General features: G+C 50.8%; 6 protein-coding genes across 6 annotated transcripts; 4 read left to right on the top strand and 2 right to left on the bottom strand.

The window, feature by feature from the left end:
* Positions 1 to 62: 62 nt before the first annotated feature.
* Positions 63 to 2,366, top strand: VTN00DRAFT_5053 (uncharacterized protein; the record flags this gene model as incomplete). The annotated part of the gene is made up of 5 exons (XM_069431544.1): positions 63 to 175; positions 243 to 445; positions 522 to 1,043; positions 1,096 to 2,151; positions 2,248 to 2,366. The coding sequence occupies 5 exons, from the start codon at positions 63 to 65 to the stop codon at positions 2,364 to 2,366; spliced, it is 2,013 nt and encodes a 670-aa protein (XP_069290568.1).
* A 1,190-nt stretch (positions 2,367 to 3,556) lies between these two features.
* VTN00DRAFT_5052 (uncharacterized protein) lies at positions 3,557 to 4,303 on the top strand (the record flags this gene model as incomplete). The annotated part of the gene is made up of 2 exons (XM_069431543.1): positions 3,557 to 3,782; positions 3,867 to 4,303. 2 exons carry the CDS (start codon positions 3,557 to 3,559, stop codon positions 4,301 to 4,303), a joined length of 663 nt encoding a protein of 220 aa, XP_069290567.1.
* A 1,193-nt stretch (positions 4,304 to 5,496) lies between these two features.
* On the top strand, positions 5,497 to 8,331 carry VTN00DRAFT_5051 (uncharacterized protein; the record flags this gene model as incomplete). The annotated part of the gene is made up of 4 exons (XM_069431542.1): positions 5,497 to 5,789; positions 6,004 to 6,359; positions 6,435 to 6,497; positions 6,581 to 8,331. The coding sequence occupies 4 exons, from the start codon at positions 5,497 to 5,499 to the stop codon at positions 8,329 to 8,331; spliced, it is 2,463 nt and encodes an 820-aa protein (XP_069290566.1).
* A 991-nt stretch (positions 8,332 to 9,322) lies between these two features.
* Positions 9,323 to 9,989, bottom strand: VTN00DRAFT_5050 (uncharacterized protein; the record flags this gene model as incomplete). The annotated part of the gene is made up of 2 exons (XM_069431541.1): positions 9,323 to 9,617; positions 9,802 to 9,989. The coding sequence occupies 2 exons, from the start codon at positions 9,987 to 9,989 to the stop codon at positions 9,323 to 9,325; spliced, it is 483 nt and encodes a 160-aa protein (XP_069290565.1).
* A 947-nt stretch (positions 9,990 to 10,936) lies between these two features.
* Positions 10,937 to 15,417, top strand: VTN00DRAFT_5049 (uncharacterized protein; the record flags this gene model as incomplete). The annotated part of the gene is made up of 2 exons (XM_069431539.1): positions 10,937 to 15,013; positions 15,076 to 15,417. The coding sequence occupies 2 exons, from the start codon at positions 10,937 to 10,939 to the stop codon at positions 15,415 to 15,417; spliced, it is 4,419 nt and encodes a 1,472-aa protein (XP_069290564.1).
* Positions 15,418 to 15,422: 5 nt separating this feature from the next.
* VTN00DRAFT_5048 (uncharacterized protein) lies at positions 15,423 to 15,794 on the bottom strand (the record flags this gene model as incomplete). Its single annotated transcript, XM_069431538.1, has 2 exons — positions 15,423 to 15,634; positions 15,755 to 15,794. The coding sequence occupies 2 exons, from the start codon at positions 15,792 to 15,794 to the stop codon at positions 15,423 to 15,425; spliced, it is 252 nt and encodes an 83-aa protein (XP_069290563.1).
* Between the last annotated feature and the right edge of the window lie 823 nt (positions 15,795 to 16,617).

The following is a 16,617-nucleotide window of genomic DNA, read 5'->3' as shown; positions in this document are numbered from 1 at the left end:
CTTCAGCTCCAGCTCTCAGCTCCTACTGTGCCTGGCCCCTGCGTCTCACGCGGACCGTCACCATGAGGGTCAATTGGATTTCCAGTCTCGTTCTCTTCTCATCTTGCGCTGCTGCGCAGCATTACCAGCGCTTGGGCGGTTGCCCGAAGCTGGGCTGTGTCTTCCCTCCAGACCAGTATGCATTCCATTTCAACTTTGAATTGTTCCCACTTCATCTGAACCTTCGCTGATCATCTGTGCAGAGCGGACTTCCTTCCTGGACAGTACTTTGATATCCGTCTGGAGGTTCATTCTCCTGTCAATGGTTCCGAAGCTCGAAAGGGAGAGCCCGATCCCAACTTCAAGTTCACCATTGCCAAGAAAGGAGAGAAGCCCGTCCCTGCGACGGAGTTCTTCCAGGTCGACGAGCCTGAACTTGAACGATGGGACTTCTCCTGGTATGAAGGTGAGTTGGGCTTCCGGCAGTTTCTTCTAATGCATCACGTCAATCTGCAAACGCGAAAGAGTCTAACGGCTAGCAGATCTCTTTGCCAAGGATGCGGGCAAGGCCTCGCTCGTCAATGTCACCGCCAAGGCCTACAGAAAGGTTGCTCTCTACGAGCCGGGTGAGTACGAGGCCACTTTGACCTACTACAACAACGAGACAACCACGGCCAACTGGGTCGTCCGTGACATCCCCAAAATGCGTAAGGCCAAGAACGTCGTCCTGTTCATCGGTGACGGCATGACGACCAACATGATCACGGCCGCTCGCTTGATCGCCCATCGCAGCATCAATGGCAAGTACCAGACTACGATGCAGATGGACAAGTTCCCTGTCCTGGGCCACCAGATGACCCATTCCCTGGACACATTCATCACCGACTCTGCCAACTCCGCGTCAGCCCTCTACAGTGGTCACAAGACCTCTGTCAACGCGCTGAACGTCTATGGGGACTCTTCGCCTGATCCTTTTGATGACCCCAAGTTCGAAACCATCGCGGAGATTTTCCGTAGGAGGTATCCTGGAGCGGGTGTTGGTATTGTCTCCACCGCCTTCTTGGGTAAGAGATATGATTCCATTCCTTTCTCATAGCATCGCTGATCTCCCTACAGCTGATGCCACTCCTGGTGCTTTGACCGCCCATACCCGAGACCGTGGCCAGTACGGAAATGTCATCGACTCTTTCTATCACGGCCTAACCGACTACCCCTGGACTGAATGGACGGGTCCTGATGTACTCTTCGGTGGAGGTGCGGAGAACTTCGTTGCCGGCGAAGACTCGTACAAGGGTCAAGACTACTATAAGCTTTTTGCGGACAAGGGCTACAGCATCAGCTGGAACAAGACCGCTCTTGAGACCGCTCCCAATGACACCAGAGCCTTGGGAGTCTTCACTTCCTCTACTATGAATACTTGGCTCGACCGCAACGTCTACCAGTCCAATCTCCTTAACCAGAGCAACTACCCTGACGGCTCTGGTCGTGATGCTGAGGACCAGCCGGGCCTGAAAGAGATGACTTTGAAGGCTATTGATGTTCTTAATGCTCGCAGCGGCGAATCCGGTTGGTTCCTTATGTCTGAGGCCGCCAGTATTGACAAGCAGATGCATGCTCTTGACTACGACCGTTCGCTAGGAGAATTGCTAGAGCTTGATGACACAGTCCGTGCCACGGTTGAGAAGCTTGCTGCCCTCGGTCAGCTCGAGGACACTCTGGTTATCGTCACTGCGGACCACGGGCACGGTTTTGATGTCACCGGTTCCGTCGACACGCAGTATCTCAACGCGCAGACAGATGACCGTGCCAAGCGAAACGCCATTGGCGTCTATGAGAACTCCGGTCTTTCGCAGTACACCATGGGCGGGCCTTCTGCCCTGCGGTACTCGGAGGGAGTGCATTTCCCTGCACGTTGGGACCCGCGGTACACCCTACACGCCGGCGTCGTCGCCGCCCCGGACCGTCACGAGAACTACCAGGTGCACAAGGACGGCCCTCGTAAGCCGGCTCTCGAAATTGTGGAGGACTCGGACAACTACTACGCTTACTACAAGGATGCTGTCACGGGCTTCCTTGTCAATGGAACCCTTCCAGTCTCGGAATCTCAGGGTGTGCACTCGTTGACTGACGTGCCCGTCTTTGCCATGGGTCCCTGCCAGGAGCTGTTTGGAGGTGAGTGTTATCGACTTTCCGAATTTCCCTTTCCTGCTATTGCTCTTCTCCCCTTTGAAGTCCGAGAAAATCAGCTTCTAACTGGCTGTTTCGCAGGTGTCTACAACTCCATCGATATCTTCTTCAACATGGCGGAGTGTCTCGGCCTCTCCGAGAGCAAGCAGGATAAGAAGTCCAAGTGGAACTTCCCCCACAAAATTTCAATGCACGTTTAAATAGTTTGAACAACCTTATCGGTTGATCGTTCTTTTCCCTTCCTTTCGTCAGACTCCGATCTGAATTGTATTTCACTCACATTCTGATTTAAATGTTCCGCAGAGTTGGGGCTAGTGTGAGCGGCTGGCCCAGCGTCACTACCCAATTAAACTATGGATTCGGGCAAGATAGATTCTACCTAATTTTAGAACTGTCAACTTCAACATTGTATTTAAGACGCTGAACTTTTCTTTATGGAAGTGATATATTCGACTTGCCTTTCCAAGATACTATAGTGTTTTTTTCTGAAGTGCCCGGTTTCTGGCAACTTCTGACACAAGGTGACGTGCTTTTCTGAAAAATACTATACACTACTGAACCATATCTTTCGTTACCCTATACCCCCTGTCCAAGGAATTTACCTTGCCGCTTTTCTTATATTTTGTTCTCGGCTGGCTTTGTCTAGAGCCTGTGACCTATCATAGTGTCTGGGTACCCTCCAATAGCTTCAAAATCACATGGTTTTAGAACGGCAATCTGCCAAGCCAGTGGAACAGGGGGGAGGGGGTAGCGAAAGATATGGTTGAGTAGTGTAGGCCGAATGAACTGTTACGGCAATTCTGGGGAAGTTCTCGTATAAAAAGTGCCTAGTGCTATTATTGGATGTGCTTGAAACCTTAGGACGTGATGAGCACATCTTGGCAGACAGTGGCGGGGGATCTCGGCGGCCAGCGCGAGGCCACCATTGGCCGCAGCCCTAAAAAACCTACCGCCCTTGCAGCCATATTTGGTATGACGGCGAGCAGCGAGCATCTTCCTCCAGATACTGGCCAATATTCACCTTTGATTTGCTGTATGCTCGGTATCAAGAGCCTCGACTGGTGTGGTATTGTCCTTCGACTACGAGCGATGATTCATGGCGGTTCAGGGTTTGGGATCGCTTTGCGTCGAGCCTATGGGATTCTTCATTCAGGTTTTCTTCATGCAGTTACTGTCTACAGTCACACAAAGGTCTCCCTGGATATATGATTCTCATCGCCAGAGACCTTCTGTGGCTGGTCTCCTTCGGTCTCTTTCTCTTTATCTCTGAAGAGTGCTTTTCATCTTCTAACACTAACATTCTCTCACTGCATTGGTTTCCTTGATGCTGAGCATCCAGACACCCAGATAGTTAGTTTACCATCGAGCAGCACAATACAACGTTGTCCAAATGAAAGACCCTTTCCAACTGCGGCGCCTAAGAGCACAAATTCTCTTTTTCTACACACTTGCCATCTTTCTCAGGCTATCCAGCGCCCAATATACCACGGACTCGAGTGACACTGCAAGCCAGAATGAAGCCGGTGCGGCTGGACCATCGTCCGGATCTATCAATCTCTCAACCCGCGACCAAATTGTTATCTTCACGATAGTGGGGGTTGTTGTCATCTTTGGAGGTCCGTCCATCATTCCAACTATCTACTCCTTACCCTCTGGGAATCTTTTGTCTTGAGGTCTAACATTATCTCTACCCCCTACAGTCACATCGGCGATCTTATACCTCATCGCAAAGAAACGACAATGGAAGGTCCGAGCCTCGATCCGCCGCTCCGCTCGACGCGTGACGGAAGCCATAAAGACGCCATTGACGCCCAAGTTTCCCAAGTCCCCGAGGGCCCCGCTAGTTCCGCCACGAGATCCGAGAAGAGATATGCAACAAAAGAAGGATCATGGGGACGATGCTTCTAGTTCGCAGCTGCAGGACAGTAAGCGACCTGGTCCTAGGAATATCCATAATAATTCTACCACAAGGAGCGCAAGGAGCGAGCGAAGGAATCGAGAACAGCCTGACCTGGAGAAGGGGCACAAGGAAGACATCGCGCCTACGAAATCCCACGGGAGCTCATTTGGGAGTGATTCTTCTGCGTCCCAGCACAGGAGGGGTTGGGGTACGTGGCTCTCATTTGGACGAAATTAAACTGATGCGGGCAGTCGTCAATATTGGCCATTTTGGGGCTAAGTTTCCCCTAGCTTTCTGGAAATTCTGAATGAGGATTATTCCTGGTCGACAAGAGTGCTAGTCTCAGGACCTGCATAGCATAGGATCGTGTCTGCTACCCTTTTTCATCCCGTGACTTCATGTTTGTCTGCCGGTTACGTTCATTTGTTGCTCCTGTTTTCCTTGAAGAGGTTATTTTATTTATTCCATGCACTGTCCTTACCGTTACCTAATTTTCGTAATTCAGACCTTTTTTTCTTTTTCTCCCCTAGTCCTAGCGTTGTGTTTACTTGATTACTGCTGTGTTTTGGTCAAATTATCCATTTTCCATGTGACATATGTCACAAATCATGTTGCGATACCCGACTGAACAAGTTTCACGTTTTCTGCTGCAGTAGGGGGAACATACATTGTATTCACTGCTACAGCAATATATATAATTTTTTTACCTAGATAGGTAATCAGCGCCGACCTCCAACACTATGTGCTAGAAAATCGTTACCTAGGATGGCTGTTTGCTGCTGATTTGGTTGAAACACCGACGTTTAGGTACCTACCTCTTGGACAAAGAGCTGTCAATTTCATCTCGAAGTGACGTGGTCGCTTTAAATAGGCACTTGCATCACTGAGAAGGGTACTTGCAGTTAAGTGGGCGCCCTCCTGTCTTTGTACGGCGCAGCCATGCTTCATTCGCCCGCCCGCCGCCCTCCTTCCTTTCGGTATCCTGGATACTCTGCTGCGTTTAGAAGATCGCATCGGTTCATACTTACTTAGGAGCACTGTTTAATATTTCCCTCTACTGCCTAGCCAATTTATATGCCTGTCATGACTTGTTTTCTCCAGCTGCGGTATTGATGATTGGACTGTCTTTCATATCAGCACGACTTCTTGTTGGGGCGTAGTATCTAGTTTGCCTTCCCTCTTTAACTCAGACTCCTTTGTTTACAAGAGCTAGATAGACTGGTTTCAGGTATCGGGTTTGGATCTATCTCCCACGACAAGACACTCTTCGCTCTTTTCTCATATGAGATCATTCAACAGTTCCCAGGATTCCTATCCATCCCTACAGTGCGGAATAGCATAAGCAGAAAATACCAAATCCAACAGTGTTTTATGATCGGAAATCTGCGAGGCTCGTGTGGATAGACAGAATTCGGAAATTGCTGTGCACAATGGAGTTGGACGGACCAGACAACCGCGACTCGCGCCTGTCGCCGAATTCGAGCAACATCCTTGACCTGTCCAACCTGGTTCCTTCCGTGCTGCCACAGGATTTGGAACCGCACTCGCAAAATCCATTTCAACAACTTTCTTCTCCGCACGTCCCGGAAATCGACTACTCTACAGCCACGCCCAGGTCAAAGTCTTCAAATGTTAAAACTGGACCAAAAGGCTTCGTTGAAGTCGATCTACGACGCCTTTTGAGGGAGAATCTTCGGATCCATTATTCCCCAGGGATGAAAGCGTTGGGACACCTACTAATTCTTCGATCTCTGAGGAAGGAACACAGCAGCGTTTAGATATGGGTCCGGAGTCCCAAGCAAGCATGCCGCCTCCCCGTGAATCGTTACGATCCTTCGACAGTTCGCAGACGGTCCTTTTAAATGATAAAGCAACTCCTCCCAGCTCATTCGGATGGAGTCCACCTCAAGGTTTGGAATATATCCACACAAGTTAAGGGGCCAGGCTGACGCCACTTCCGAAGGTCAATATAACTTCAAATGTCCTACACATGGAAGGATCGTTCACAAAGCACTATCCTCGTTCCACGTTGCCGTTCTTATTCTGGCTACCTATTCAACTCTACTGTCGGGCATATACCTTGCAGTGGCACTGTTAAAGCCTCGCTTTGGGAAGAGTATTGGAACTGATGGTGGTCTCGCGCCGTCAACTGCCAACCTGCTCAGTGCACTCTTTGCCAAAACGATTGAATTATCTTTCGTGACTGTCTTCGTCTCTTTTCTGGGACAAGTACTGAGTCGACGGGCCGTTACCAAGGACTCACGAGGTATCACCATCGCAGATATGACCATGCGTATGTGGATTATGCAACCGGGAACTCTGATCACCCACTGGGAGACTGTTAGATATTCAGGGTGGACCATTCTAGGTGTTATATCCCTTATGGCAAGTTTCTCGGCGATGTTGTACACGACGGCAGCTGAAGCGTTGGGTGAGTTTAAGCGACTTCTAAATGTTGGCTATCATAGCAGGAATCTCCCGTAGAGGTTCGCACTAATCGGTGTTGAAATACAGTTTCGCCAAAACTCGTAATGGGACCTCTCGAACTCAGAACACTTTGTGGCCAAGTGTACACAAAATTCGCCAATCCGGTCTACCTCTCTGAGAATTGTCAGACTCCCATCACGACGACCATGGACCCTCTCTACAGAGGGACAACCTGCATGGAGATCGAGCACGTCGGACAGGCTTTCCACAATTATGAACAGTATATAGCAGAATGGAGCAAGAATGTCACAAGCGGGATCTCTACGTCTACGACATTGAAACTGCGGCCAAAACCACAAGGTACCCTATACGACAACACCACCGTAATAGGGAGCTGGATCGAAACGCAGAATATGACAGAACTCACCATGAAATATGGCAGGATGGTCAACAACGTCACGGCAGCTATGCCTCATGCAGGCATTTTCGCCGCTGCTAGGGATCCTTCTAATGGCATCAGACAGCCAGATGATCTGGGGGGCCACGGAGAATACGAAATTGAGGCATCTGTTCCTTCTCCCGCGTTGAACGTACTCTGTGTTGGGATGTCTGAAGAGGAATTGGCCCCCTTGATATACACGAAATGGCCAGGTACGGCTGGTGAATTTGACGGGACAGCCTGGAACTTTGATCCACCTGGTGACATCCCCGTTTACCCAGACTGGTTGAACCGGACAGTGGTGGATGAGCTATTTGGATTCGGTCAGAAGTACGGCCAGCGTCCACCCATATTTCCAAAACTCCCCAAGCCATATAATACCCTTCTCAACGCGACGGGGCTGTTTACAGCCGATGCTATTTACATTCTCGGTGCAGCGCCGGAGAACTTCAGCCCAGAGTATGTTCTCTGTTCGCTGAAGGCCAAGCAGACCGACCTCTGCTCGACTAGATATAAAGTGGCGAGCAGCGGTGGCAGGCTAGACTCCGAGTGCGAGGTTCCAGGAAACGGTATGCAATACAACCGCAGAGTCGAAGATGTCCTAGACGAGGGCTGGGAGACCGATTGGAAGAATGTCGCGTCAGAGTGGGCTACTTCAATAAGCCTAGGAGCGGGCATCATGGACGGCGCAGCGAGCAACGCACGCCTCTTGACGCAGCTTATTCCGAAGTTCGATAGAAAAACCAATACGTCGTCCTTAGACCCAGAGCTGCCATCCATTGGCGAGGCTCTCGCCGTCATGGCTGGATCTACATTACTGCTGAGCACGCAAAATGCACCATTCGTACCGTTTTGGAACTATTCGACTACCTATCTCAACGAATCAGTTTACCAATCTTTCAATGCGACGCTGCGCGCGGTGGGTTACGCCGCTGGTGGCACGGAGAGGTGGCAGGGCGTATTCTATATAGTTCTACTGTTCACCTTCGTTACCAACGTCATTTGCCTGGCGTTCATGCTCTTCGAGGTCAGAGGCAAGCAGATGACCGACTTCACGGAACCGCAGAACCTGTTCGCTCTCGCAATCAATAGCCCTCCAGCTTTACGACTAAAGGGTGCATGCGGAGCCGGGCCCACGGGGCGCCAGTTGGACGACCGCTGGTATGTTGGAATGGATGAGGCGGACCAGCACTACTACATCCGGGCCAAGGCAGAGGAGAAAATACCTTACCAGAGACCTACTATGTCGCAAATAGGGAACAAAAATGATAAGGGAAGAGGTCACTTCGAGCCCTTCGAGGTGGAGGGAGACATCAAACCAGCTGCGGCAAGTCCGGCCGTCAAGGATTTCCGGAAACTCAGCGGAAGAGATACGCTCCTCGCGCGCTTGTATTACTAAGCTGTTCGTCTCATCCAAGATTTACAACGTGCAGTGCCACCGCACTTGCTTTGGAGTAGTGTATTCGAGGGGATGACATTCCGACAGAATGGAAAGAGGGAGTACAGCGAGATGGCATCGTACGAGATCTCTCATCCTCATCCACTCCGGACCGGAATGGGGAATTGCTTGGTGGGTTCGGGAAGGCTATCAGAGATTCGCACTAAACTCTCAGAAAGGCTCAAAATAATCCCTCAAGCGATGCACTATAACTACCTGGGTAAAGGTAAAGGGGCACACCCTCGGGCGGATGAGACGGTCTTCACTAGCTTCACTAGCATGAGTCCCAATGTCATATTTGATTTCAAGGTACCCTCTTAGATCCAACCTCCCGACCTATATTTCGGGTTCTTTGCCGGCAGCAGCCTTGCTATCCTAATTCGACAGTCTATCATTGGCAAAATGCATCGAACACATATCGAAGAAATATTCAATGTCGTCGCCCGTCGTACACCGGATTAGATGAGTAGCACTGCAATAAGAGCCCGGGATAAGAGTCCAACGAATCAAAAGCGTACGATAGGGTTATCCTGCGGCGGTGGCGGTCCAACGGGCGTTCCTGGGCTGCAAAATAGCCCCCCGGAGATGACACCCGGGCCCTTAGCTAGACAGGGACTAATGGTTAGGGAAAACTAAGCCCTACGATCTGTTTCTTTTCTGCGCGCCGCCCCGTCAACTGTGCGTCAATCATCTGTCAGATCGGGACTGGGAGCCGCGGGTCGTGATGTCACGCTTCCAGGGCCACAATATCAAGCGCTTGTTGTCGAGGTTTGCAGAGAAAGAAGAAACATGAATTGAACAGTGCAGTCGACGGGGCGAAGGTTATCAGAAAGATCCTCGCTTGTATATCCTGGAAATAGGATCAGGCCAGGGGAGCCAACGGGGTTTTGTCGGTCACCCTCCGAGACAACTCAAACTCTTTCGTGTTGCCTGGAAAAGTCGGCGTTTCCTCTCACCCTTGGTTCGATGCTCTCGTCCCTGGCGTTTCAAGGGGCATCGCTGGCGAATCCCGAAACAGCCGATCCTTCCGCCCAACCAACGCGCCAGGGGCGATCCAGATCGGGACCAAACAGGAGGGGATCGATCGGGGTCCAGAATTCGGTGCCTTGGAAATCGCCGCCTCGATAAACTGCTCCACAGCTCCCTGCCATTTTGTGTCCCTCCACCTTTTTGCTTGTTCTTTTGCCCAGCGCTGCGGATTTGTGTTGCTAACCATTCCCGGGCAGAGTGCGGCTCTCATTTTGTGGCTGTCTCATGTTTTTATTGCGGTGAAATGACAGGGTGGTGATCGTGATATGGAAGTTATATTAACAAGAGGACACTAGGCATTCTCAATATTAGCGAGGAGGTCTTCGGTTCAAGAGGTACTGAGTTAGCGGTCGTCTATCGTGGCAATGTAGATCAGATCGTAGCCTTGGATTTGACACGTACCTCACGCGACCCTGGAAGTTAACAGGCCTCTTCAGCGAACAGAGTTTTCTGCTGACCAGGTCCAATATGTTGAAATCCGAGTTAACTCGTAGGCTGAGCGGGTTGCGCCGCCTCAGTGGCTGCGAGCAGGGCAGCTGAGAAGTGGCCCCATATCGCGGACAAGAGTCGATCTCATCCATCGTCCCCATTTCCAGCTGTTTGTCCTGGATCTGAATGTCCACGGATGTTTCTTGCGTTTCTTGGTCCGGAATCTGCCGTGTTTTCCCAGATATTCGGTCCTCTTCGTGTTGCTGCGGTCTGGGTGCGCCATCAGCCACGGAGCCGGGCTCAGGACCAGACCATTCAAAATATCTCCAGAAAACCCTGAGGCGACCCGACCGAAGCAACCGGTCCAGACCTTGGGTAAATGAGCTTGTCCGGGCTCACCCACGTTCTGGCCCGTTCCTTTTCCCCTTCCTGCTTGTTAAAATAATTCCTGACAGGCGATGCTTTTCTTGTGTTTAATGTGTGCTTGTGAGGCAGAGCAAGTAGCTTCAACTTCTCCCTTCTTGTGGTAGCGCAAGGCAGTGGAAAGAAGATACCAGCGTGCTCCCGGCACGAGGAGCACGGTGTACTCTCTACGTCCCTTCCCTTCCCTTCCCTTTCTTTTCCTTCCTTTACTTCTCATTCTCTACATCTCTTTCATCTCTGGAGTGCCTGATCTGCGATCCGTCTCGTCTTCTCTTCTCATATCCTTCCCTCTTTGCCTGCGTGCACATGCCACAGCACCCCGCGCCAGCAACCCTGCATAGCATTCCAGCCATATCTCTCTTGGAACTTTATCAAACGTCATTCCTCGACATCTCTGAAACGCATTATTTCCTGGGACTCGAGTTTCAAGTGTCACAGTCACAGAGACTTGCGAGAGAAGAGTTATGCTGCTGCTGCTGTTGACTACGCCTCGATACATACTTCCATATCATCTGCCACCACGTCAATCCTTCTAGAAGAACTTGGCCCCTCGCTTTAACAACTATCTACTTCCCATTATTACGAGAATAGCAGCAAATGCACTACGCTCTCAGAGTCCATACAGGATTTTTCTTACGTTATCCGGCTTCTTCAGTTTGACTCACGAGGCTCTCTCGTTGCCCAGATGGCGTCTGCCCATTCTGGCGACAGCGACAGCGTGAGTCGCCCTACTCCTGATCCAATTCGCCATGGGAGTAGTGCCGTCCGGGTTGTCATTCCCGAGTCTGCGAAGACGCCCGTGCCTGGAGGTCAGGAAGAGTTACCCCGTTCTCCTCCACCCGTAGCCATTTCAATTTCACCGGGCTCTGAGACGACGAAACCATCTCCGACCTCCGCTTCCTCGAGTGCGAGTATATCAGGCGCGCAGTTTCCGCAGCTGAGTCCCGATGCTACGGATCGAGTGTTCCCCATACGGTCGGTCATTATGACTCCCAAACACGAGGTCCCGAATCCTCTACACAATGTCGAAGATCCGATTTCTCCTGGAGAAGGTCTGCGGAGTTATTCGATCATCGACGCCGCCACATGGGATCAGGTCATGCCTTCTCCCGCTGAAGATGCTACGCCTGCGGAGGTGCAGAACGTAACGACGGGTATTCTGGCGAGCGATACGTCGATGCAGACTGGGAACGATGTCAAGGCAGATCTGCTGTCCGCGTCGTCGAAAACGGGAGCTCACACCGCCGTCGAAGATATTTCCTCCGGACGCACGTCCAATGATGGATTCTCTGTCAATTCGAGCACGGATGGAGGTGTACCTCTGGATAGTAGCTCGGAACGTCCCCGCAGTGGCGGTTCCAGTGACGATTCTCCAGGTCTTGCAACGGCGTCGCGGTTTCAGATTATCGAAGGTGGACATGTGTTGGTGACAGGCAGCGACACGAGCGATTCGCAGTACTGCGAGGACGAGGCTATTTGTATACCAGGAGCGGTGCAGAGTTTCGGGGTCTTGATCGCGTTGCACGAGGAGTCGGAGGGAAAACTGGTCGTACGGATCGTGAGTGAAAATTCGAAGAGGATCATGGGGTATTCGCCGAAGGAGCTTTTCGAATTGGATAGTTTCTGTGACATCTTGACAGAAGAACAGGAAGACAATCTGTTGGATCATGTGGATTTCGTGAGGGATGAAGCATGCGATCCTAAGCTCCATGGTCCGGAAGTCTTTATTCTCTCGATCAGGATTCCGGATGGGGAATCGAGGAAGTTCTGGTGCGCCATGCATATGAATAAATCGAATCCCGATCTCATAGTCTGCGAGCTCGAACTGGAGGATGACCAGATCAATCCCTTGAATGTTGGAGGTCAAACAACGCCTGAAGAGCCGCTGGATACCCTAGGGATGGAGCCAACGCCAGAACAATTGGCACAGAGCACTATTAATGTCAGTCGACCTCTACGCGTGTTGCGCAACGCCAGGAGGAAGAGGGGAGAGGCAGCTGCGATGAAAGTCTTCAATATAATGTCGCAGGTGCAAGAACAGCTTTCGAGTGCGCAGACGTTGGATGCTCTTCTGAACGTCGTGGCGGGAATTGTGAAGGAGCTTACCGGGTTTCATCGAGTGATGGTCTATCAATTCGACAGCAACTGGAACGGAATGGTTGTCGCAGAGCTTGTAGATCCCAAGGCCACGAAGGATCTTTACAAGGGTTTACATTTCCCAGCGTCTGACATCCCGAAGCAGGCCCGGGATCTCTATAAAGTCAACAAGGTCCGTCTTCTCTACGACCGCGACCAGGAATCCGCTCGATTGGTTTATCGGACGATGAAAGACCTGGAGACTCCCCTTGATATGACGTATTCCTACCTTCGGGCAATGTCCCCCACTCACCTCAAGTATCTGGCAAATATGGCTGTCCGCTCGTCGATGTCCATCAGCATCAACGCATTCAACGAGCTTTGGGGTCTGATCATATGCCACTCTTACGGCTCCTCGGGCATGAGAGTATCGTTCCCGATTCGAAAGATGTGCCGACTAATTGGTGATACGACTTCAAGGAATATCGAGCGTCTGTCTTACGCATCGCGTCTCCAAGCACGGAAGTTGATCAATACAGTGCCTACTGAAACAAACCCTTCGGGATATATCATAGCCTCGTCTGATGACTTGCTCAAGCTTTTCGAGGCAGACTACGGTGCCTTGTCGATCCGCGATGAGACCAAGATTTTGGGCAAGTTGGATCACTCTCAAGAGGTCCTTGCACTGCTGGAGTATCTCAGGATGCGCCAAATCAATGCAGTGCTGTCCTCGCACGATGTAAGCAATGATTTCCCGGATCTAAACTATCCCCCAGGCTTCAAGCACATCGCCGGTCTTCTCTACGTGCCGTTGTCTGCTGGTGGACGCGACTTTATTGTGTTCTTCAGGCGTGGTCAGTTAACGGAGGTCAAGTGGGCTGGGAACCCGTATGAAAGAGAATCCAAGAAAGGCACACCGGGGTATCTTGAACCAAGAAAGAGTTTCAAGACCTGGAAGGAAACAATCTTGAGTCGGTCACGGGAGTGGTCCGAAGCGGACGTGGAGACAGCTGCCGTCCTGTGCCTCGTATACGGCAAATTCATCGAGGTGTGGCGACAGAAGGAGGCGGCCATGCAGAGCAGCCAATTGACGAAGTTACTGCTTGCCAACTCGGCTCACGAGGTCCGGACACCTCTCAATGCGATCATTAATTATTTGGAAATCGCCTTGGAAGGTTCTCTGGATCAGGAAACCCGGGAGAATCTTGCTAAATCGCACTCTGCGTCCAAGTCTCTCATTTACGTGATCAATGATCTTTTGGACCTGACGAATACGGAAAATGGCCAGAACCTGATCAAAGATGAGATCTTTGATCTCCCCACAACTTTGAGAGAGGCAACGGACATGTTTCAGGGCGAAGCGAATCGCAAGAATATCGCCTACAACGTTTTGCAATATCCAGGCATTCCGGAGTCCGTTCTGGGAGACCAGCGCCGTGTTCGCCAAGTCATCACAAATGTGATCGCCAATGCCATTCAACATACATCGTCCGGTGCTGTGACTGTGGAATTCTGGCCTTCGTCCGTGCAGCCGGAGCCTGGACACGTCGATGTGGAGGTGGCAGTGCACGACACCGGGTCAGGTATGTCTCAGAGCACGGTGGAAGCTCTGTTTCGTGAGCTGGAGCAGGTCTCCAGCGAAGACGACAATGTGTACTATGAGCAATATGACAATCGTGATGCGGGTGGAAACTCGGAGGGTGAGCAAAAGCGCGTTCTTGGATTGGGATTGGCATTGGTTTCGCGCATTGTGCGCAATATGCATGGACAGCTGAGTGTCAAGTCAGAAGAAGGAAAGGGTAGTCGGTTCAAGATACTTCTGAGGTTCCCATTACCGGCGGATGAAGGCAAGGAAGCCAAATATTCAGCTCCGGAAAGGTCGACCGTACCCGATGAGGGTGCTACACCTACAAACCCACCAGTGGCAGAAGGGGAATTCCTGCTCGTAGACAGGAGTATCCATCGACGAAGCGATTCCATGCGGCGGCCCAGCAACGACAGCGAACGCAGTGGGAACAGTCGAAATAGCTCGCGAAGTACGAGGAGCGATGTCGACCGGCTTATCAGCGCCATTCAAGAGCCGCCCCTGATTCAGAGATCCACGGGTGAGAGCGCTGACGCGAGAAAGGCGAAGCAATATCCTGATGGTGAAGTTAATAGGTCAGCCAAATCAGATATCAGGACCTCTTTCGTCAGCCCTCTCAATCTCCAGGATAGAGGCGGCTCGCCTCTTCCCAGTCCTGGCTCGAGAATGCGCACACCGATGTCTTTGGCTTCACCACCCCCACCGGGTCAGGAGATAGTAACTGATTCTGGAGTACCGTTGAGCGCCTTGCGTGTTCCTCAAGAGGACGTTAAGAGGTCGTCTTCTCCCCAAGATAAAGATTCAGACGCGAAGGATGCATCTAACTCAAATGAAAAGCCACCGTCGACATCAGAAGGGCAGCAATCAGAAGCCAATGCTTCCGCTCACAACTCCAATTCCTCCAACGCCCAGAATACTTCTTCCACTAGGTCAAATCTGCGTGTATTGGTCGCTGAGGATGACCCCGTCAATAGCAAAATCCTACAGAAGAGGCTGGAGAAGTTCGGACATACGGTCCATATGACTGTCAACGGGGAAGAATGCGCCATAGCTCATCGTGAGCATTCCAATTCTTTTGATGCAGTCTTAATGGACCTACAGGTATGCTACCTACCTTACGGATCTCTTACTACTTGTGATAAATGCTGACTCCTCTTCATTAGATGCCAATCGTCGACGGCGTAAGCTCCGCGAAAATGATCCGTGAATTCGAGGACACCGCACCCCGGGAAACCCTGTCAGACAAAGCGCGCTGCAACGGCCGAATCCCCATCTTCGCCGTCTCAGCGTCCATCATGGAGAAGGACCGTCAGAAGTACATCGATTCCGGCTTCGACGGATGGGTCCTCAAGCCGATCGACTTTAAGCGAGTCAACCATCTTTTAGACGGCGTTCAGCAGGACGATGTCCGAAATAGCACGGTGTATAGACCGGGGATGTGGGAAAAGGGCGGCTGGTTTGAGAGTCGGGAAGAAGCACACGAACAACACGTGCAGCGTGGTTGAGTGGTTCATCCATTCTGGGTTTGTGTCGCTCGATCGGAAAGAAAGGCTTCCAGTGCGAAGTCGAGTATCTCGGCGATCAGTCGGATCGTCCGGTATACGGCTAAATCTGACACGCTTATGGCACTCTTCCCAGTGTCAGTTTCGGACACCCACTCGAACGGCTGCTGAAATACCATCCCATCCGACTTCGAACGCCACCTTCGCCCTTTTCCACGTCCTAGTCCAAGTTATAGAGCATGACTAGGCCCGAGATGTTGACGTTGATGCATATGCGATTTCCCTTTCGGTTTTGCTGGTCAAGTTCTCTTTTCGGCACGGCTGGTCCATTTCACTTTACGAGCGCTTGCGCTTGCCTTGCCTTGCATCCTTATCTGCATATGATGGTCATCTCCGTCATCTCATTACCATTTCTCCTTCGTGATTTTGAGTGTCACGCCTTTTCTCCTGTTTCAGATATACCCCCCCCCCCCCCCTTTCATGTGCTGTCTGAGGCCACACATGCCTTGATTTCTTTCTTCCCTTTTCATATTTCTATCAGGTATCTCGATCACGACGACCACCACCTCTACGATAGAGAGTGGAAAAGATCTGAGTTGAATCTCTGTCCTCCTCATGGGTCCCTCCTGTTTGTCACAAAGCATTTAGATCTGACGCAGTTATGAGTCACGTTCATGTCGCGAGTGTACTATACGATGATGGCAGCATGTCGTTTTGCGTTGATTGGATATGCATCTACTGTATCGCATTGTATCTACAGCATTTGGCATGGAGTTGGGTTTTGATTTCTTATAGAATTTTTTTTTCACAGATTCGGCCCTTATTGGTCAACTCAATTCAATTCAATGGATTGGCGTTTTCGAAACAAAATAAGATAAATCCTGTTGCTTTTATTTGCTTGTTTCTTTTCTCCATAGGATATTCAAACAAACAGATGTGTCTAAACTCACATCGAAGTAATGTAACCTCGCTGGAGACGAGACGAGACGAGACGAGACCGTAGCTAAAACAGTAGTAGACACATGACATACATACAGTACATACACACATGAAAAAGCAGAATATACGTCTATCTATCTATACATTATACATTATGCATAACGTGACATGATTGTTTGAATTTGAACGCCGGCGCCACTGACGAGGGTAGCGTGTACTGTGCAAGTCAATATGCAAACACGTAAACGCCCACAATCAGGTATC

The sequence above is a fragment of the Thermoascus crustaceus genome, assembly GCF_041956765.1.
Source record: "Thermoascus crustaceus strain CBS 181.67 unplaced genomic scaffold VTN00scaffold_2, whole genome shotgun sequence".
Lineage (NCBI taxonomy): Eukaryota > Fungi > Ascomycota > Eurotiomycetes > Eurotiales > Thermoascaceae > Thermoascus > Thermoascus crustaceus.
Note: the sequence above shows the minus strand (reverse complement) of the source record. Positions and strands in the feature narration are given on the sequence as shown.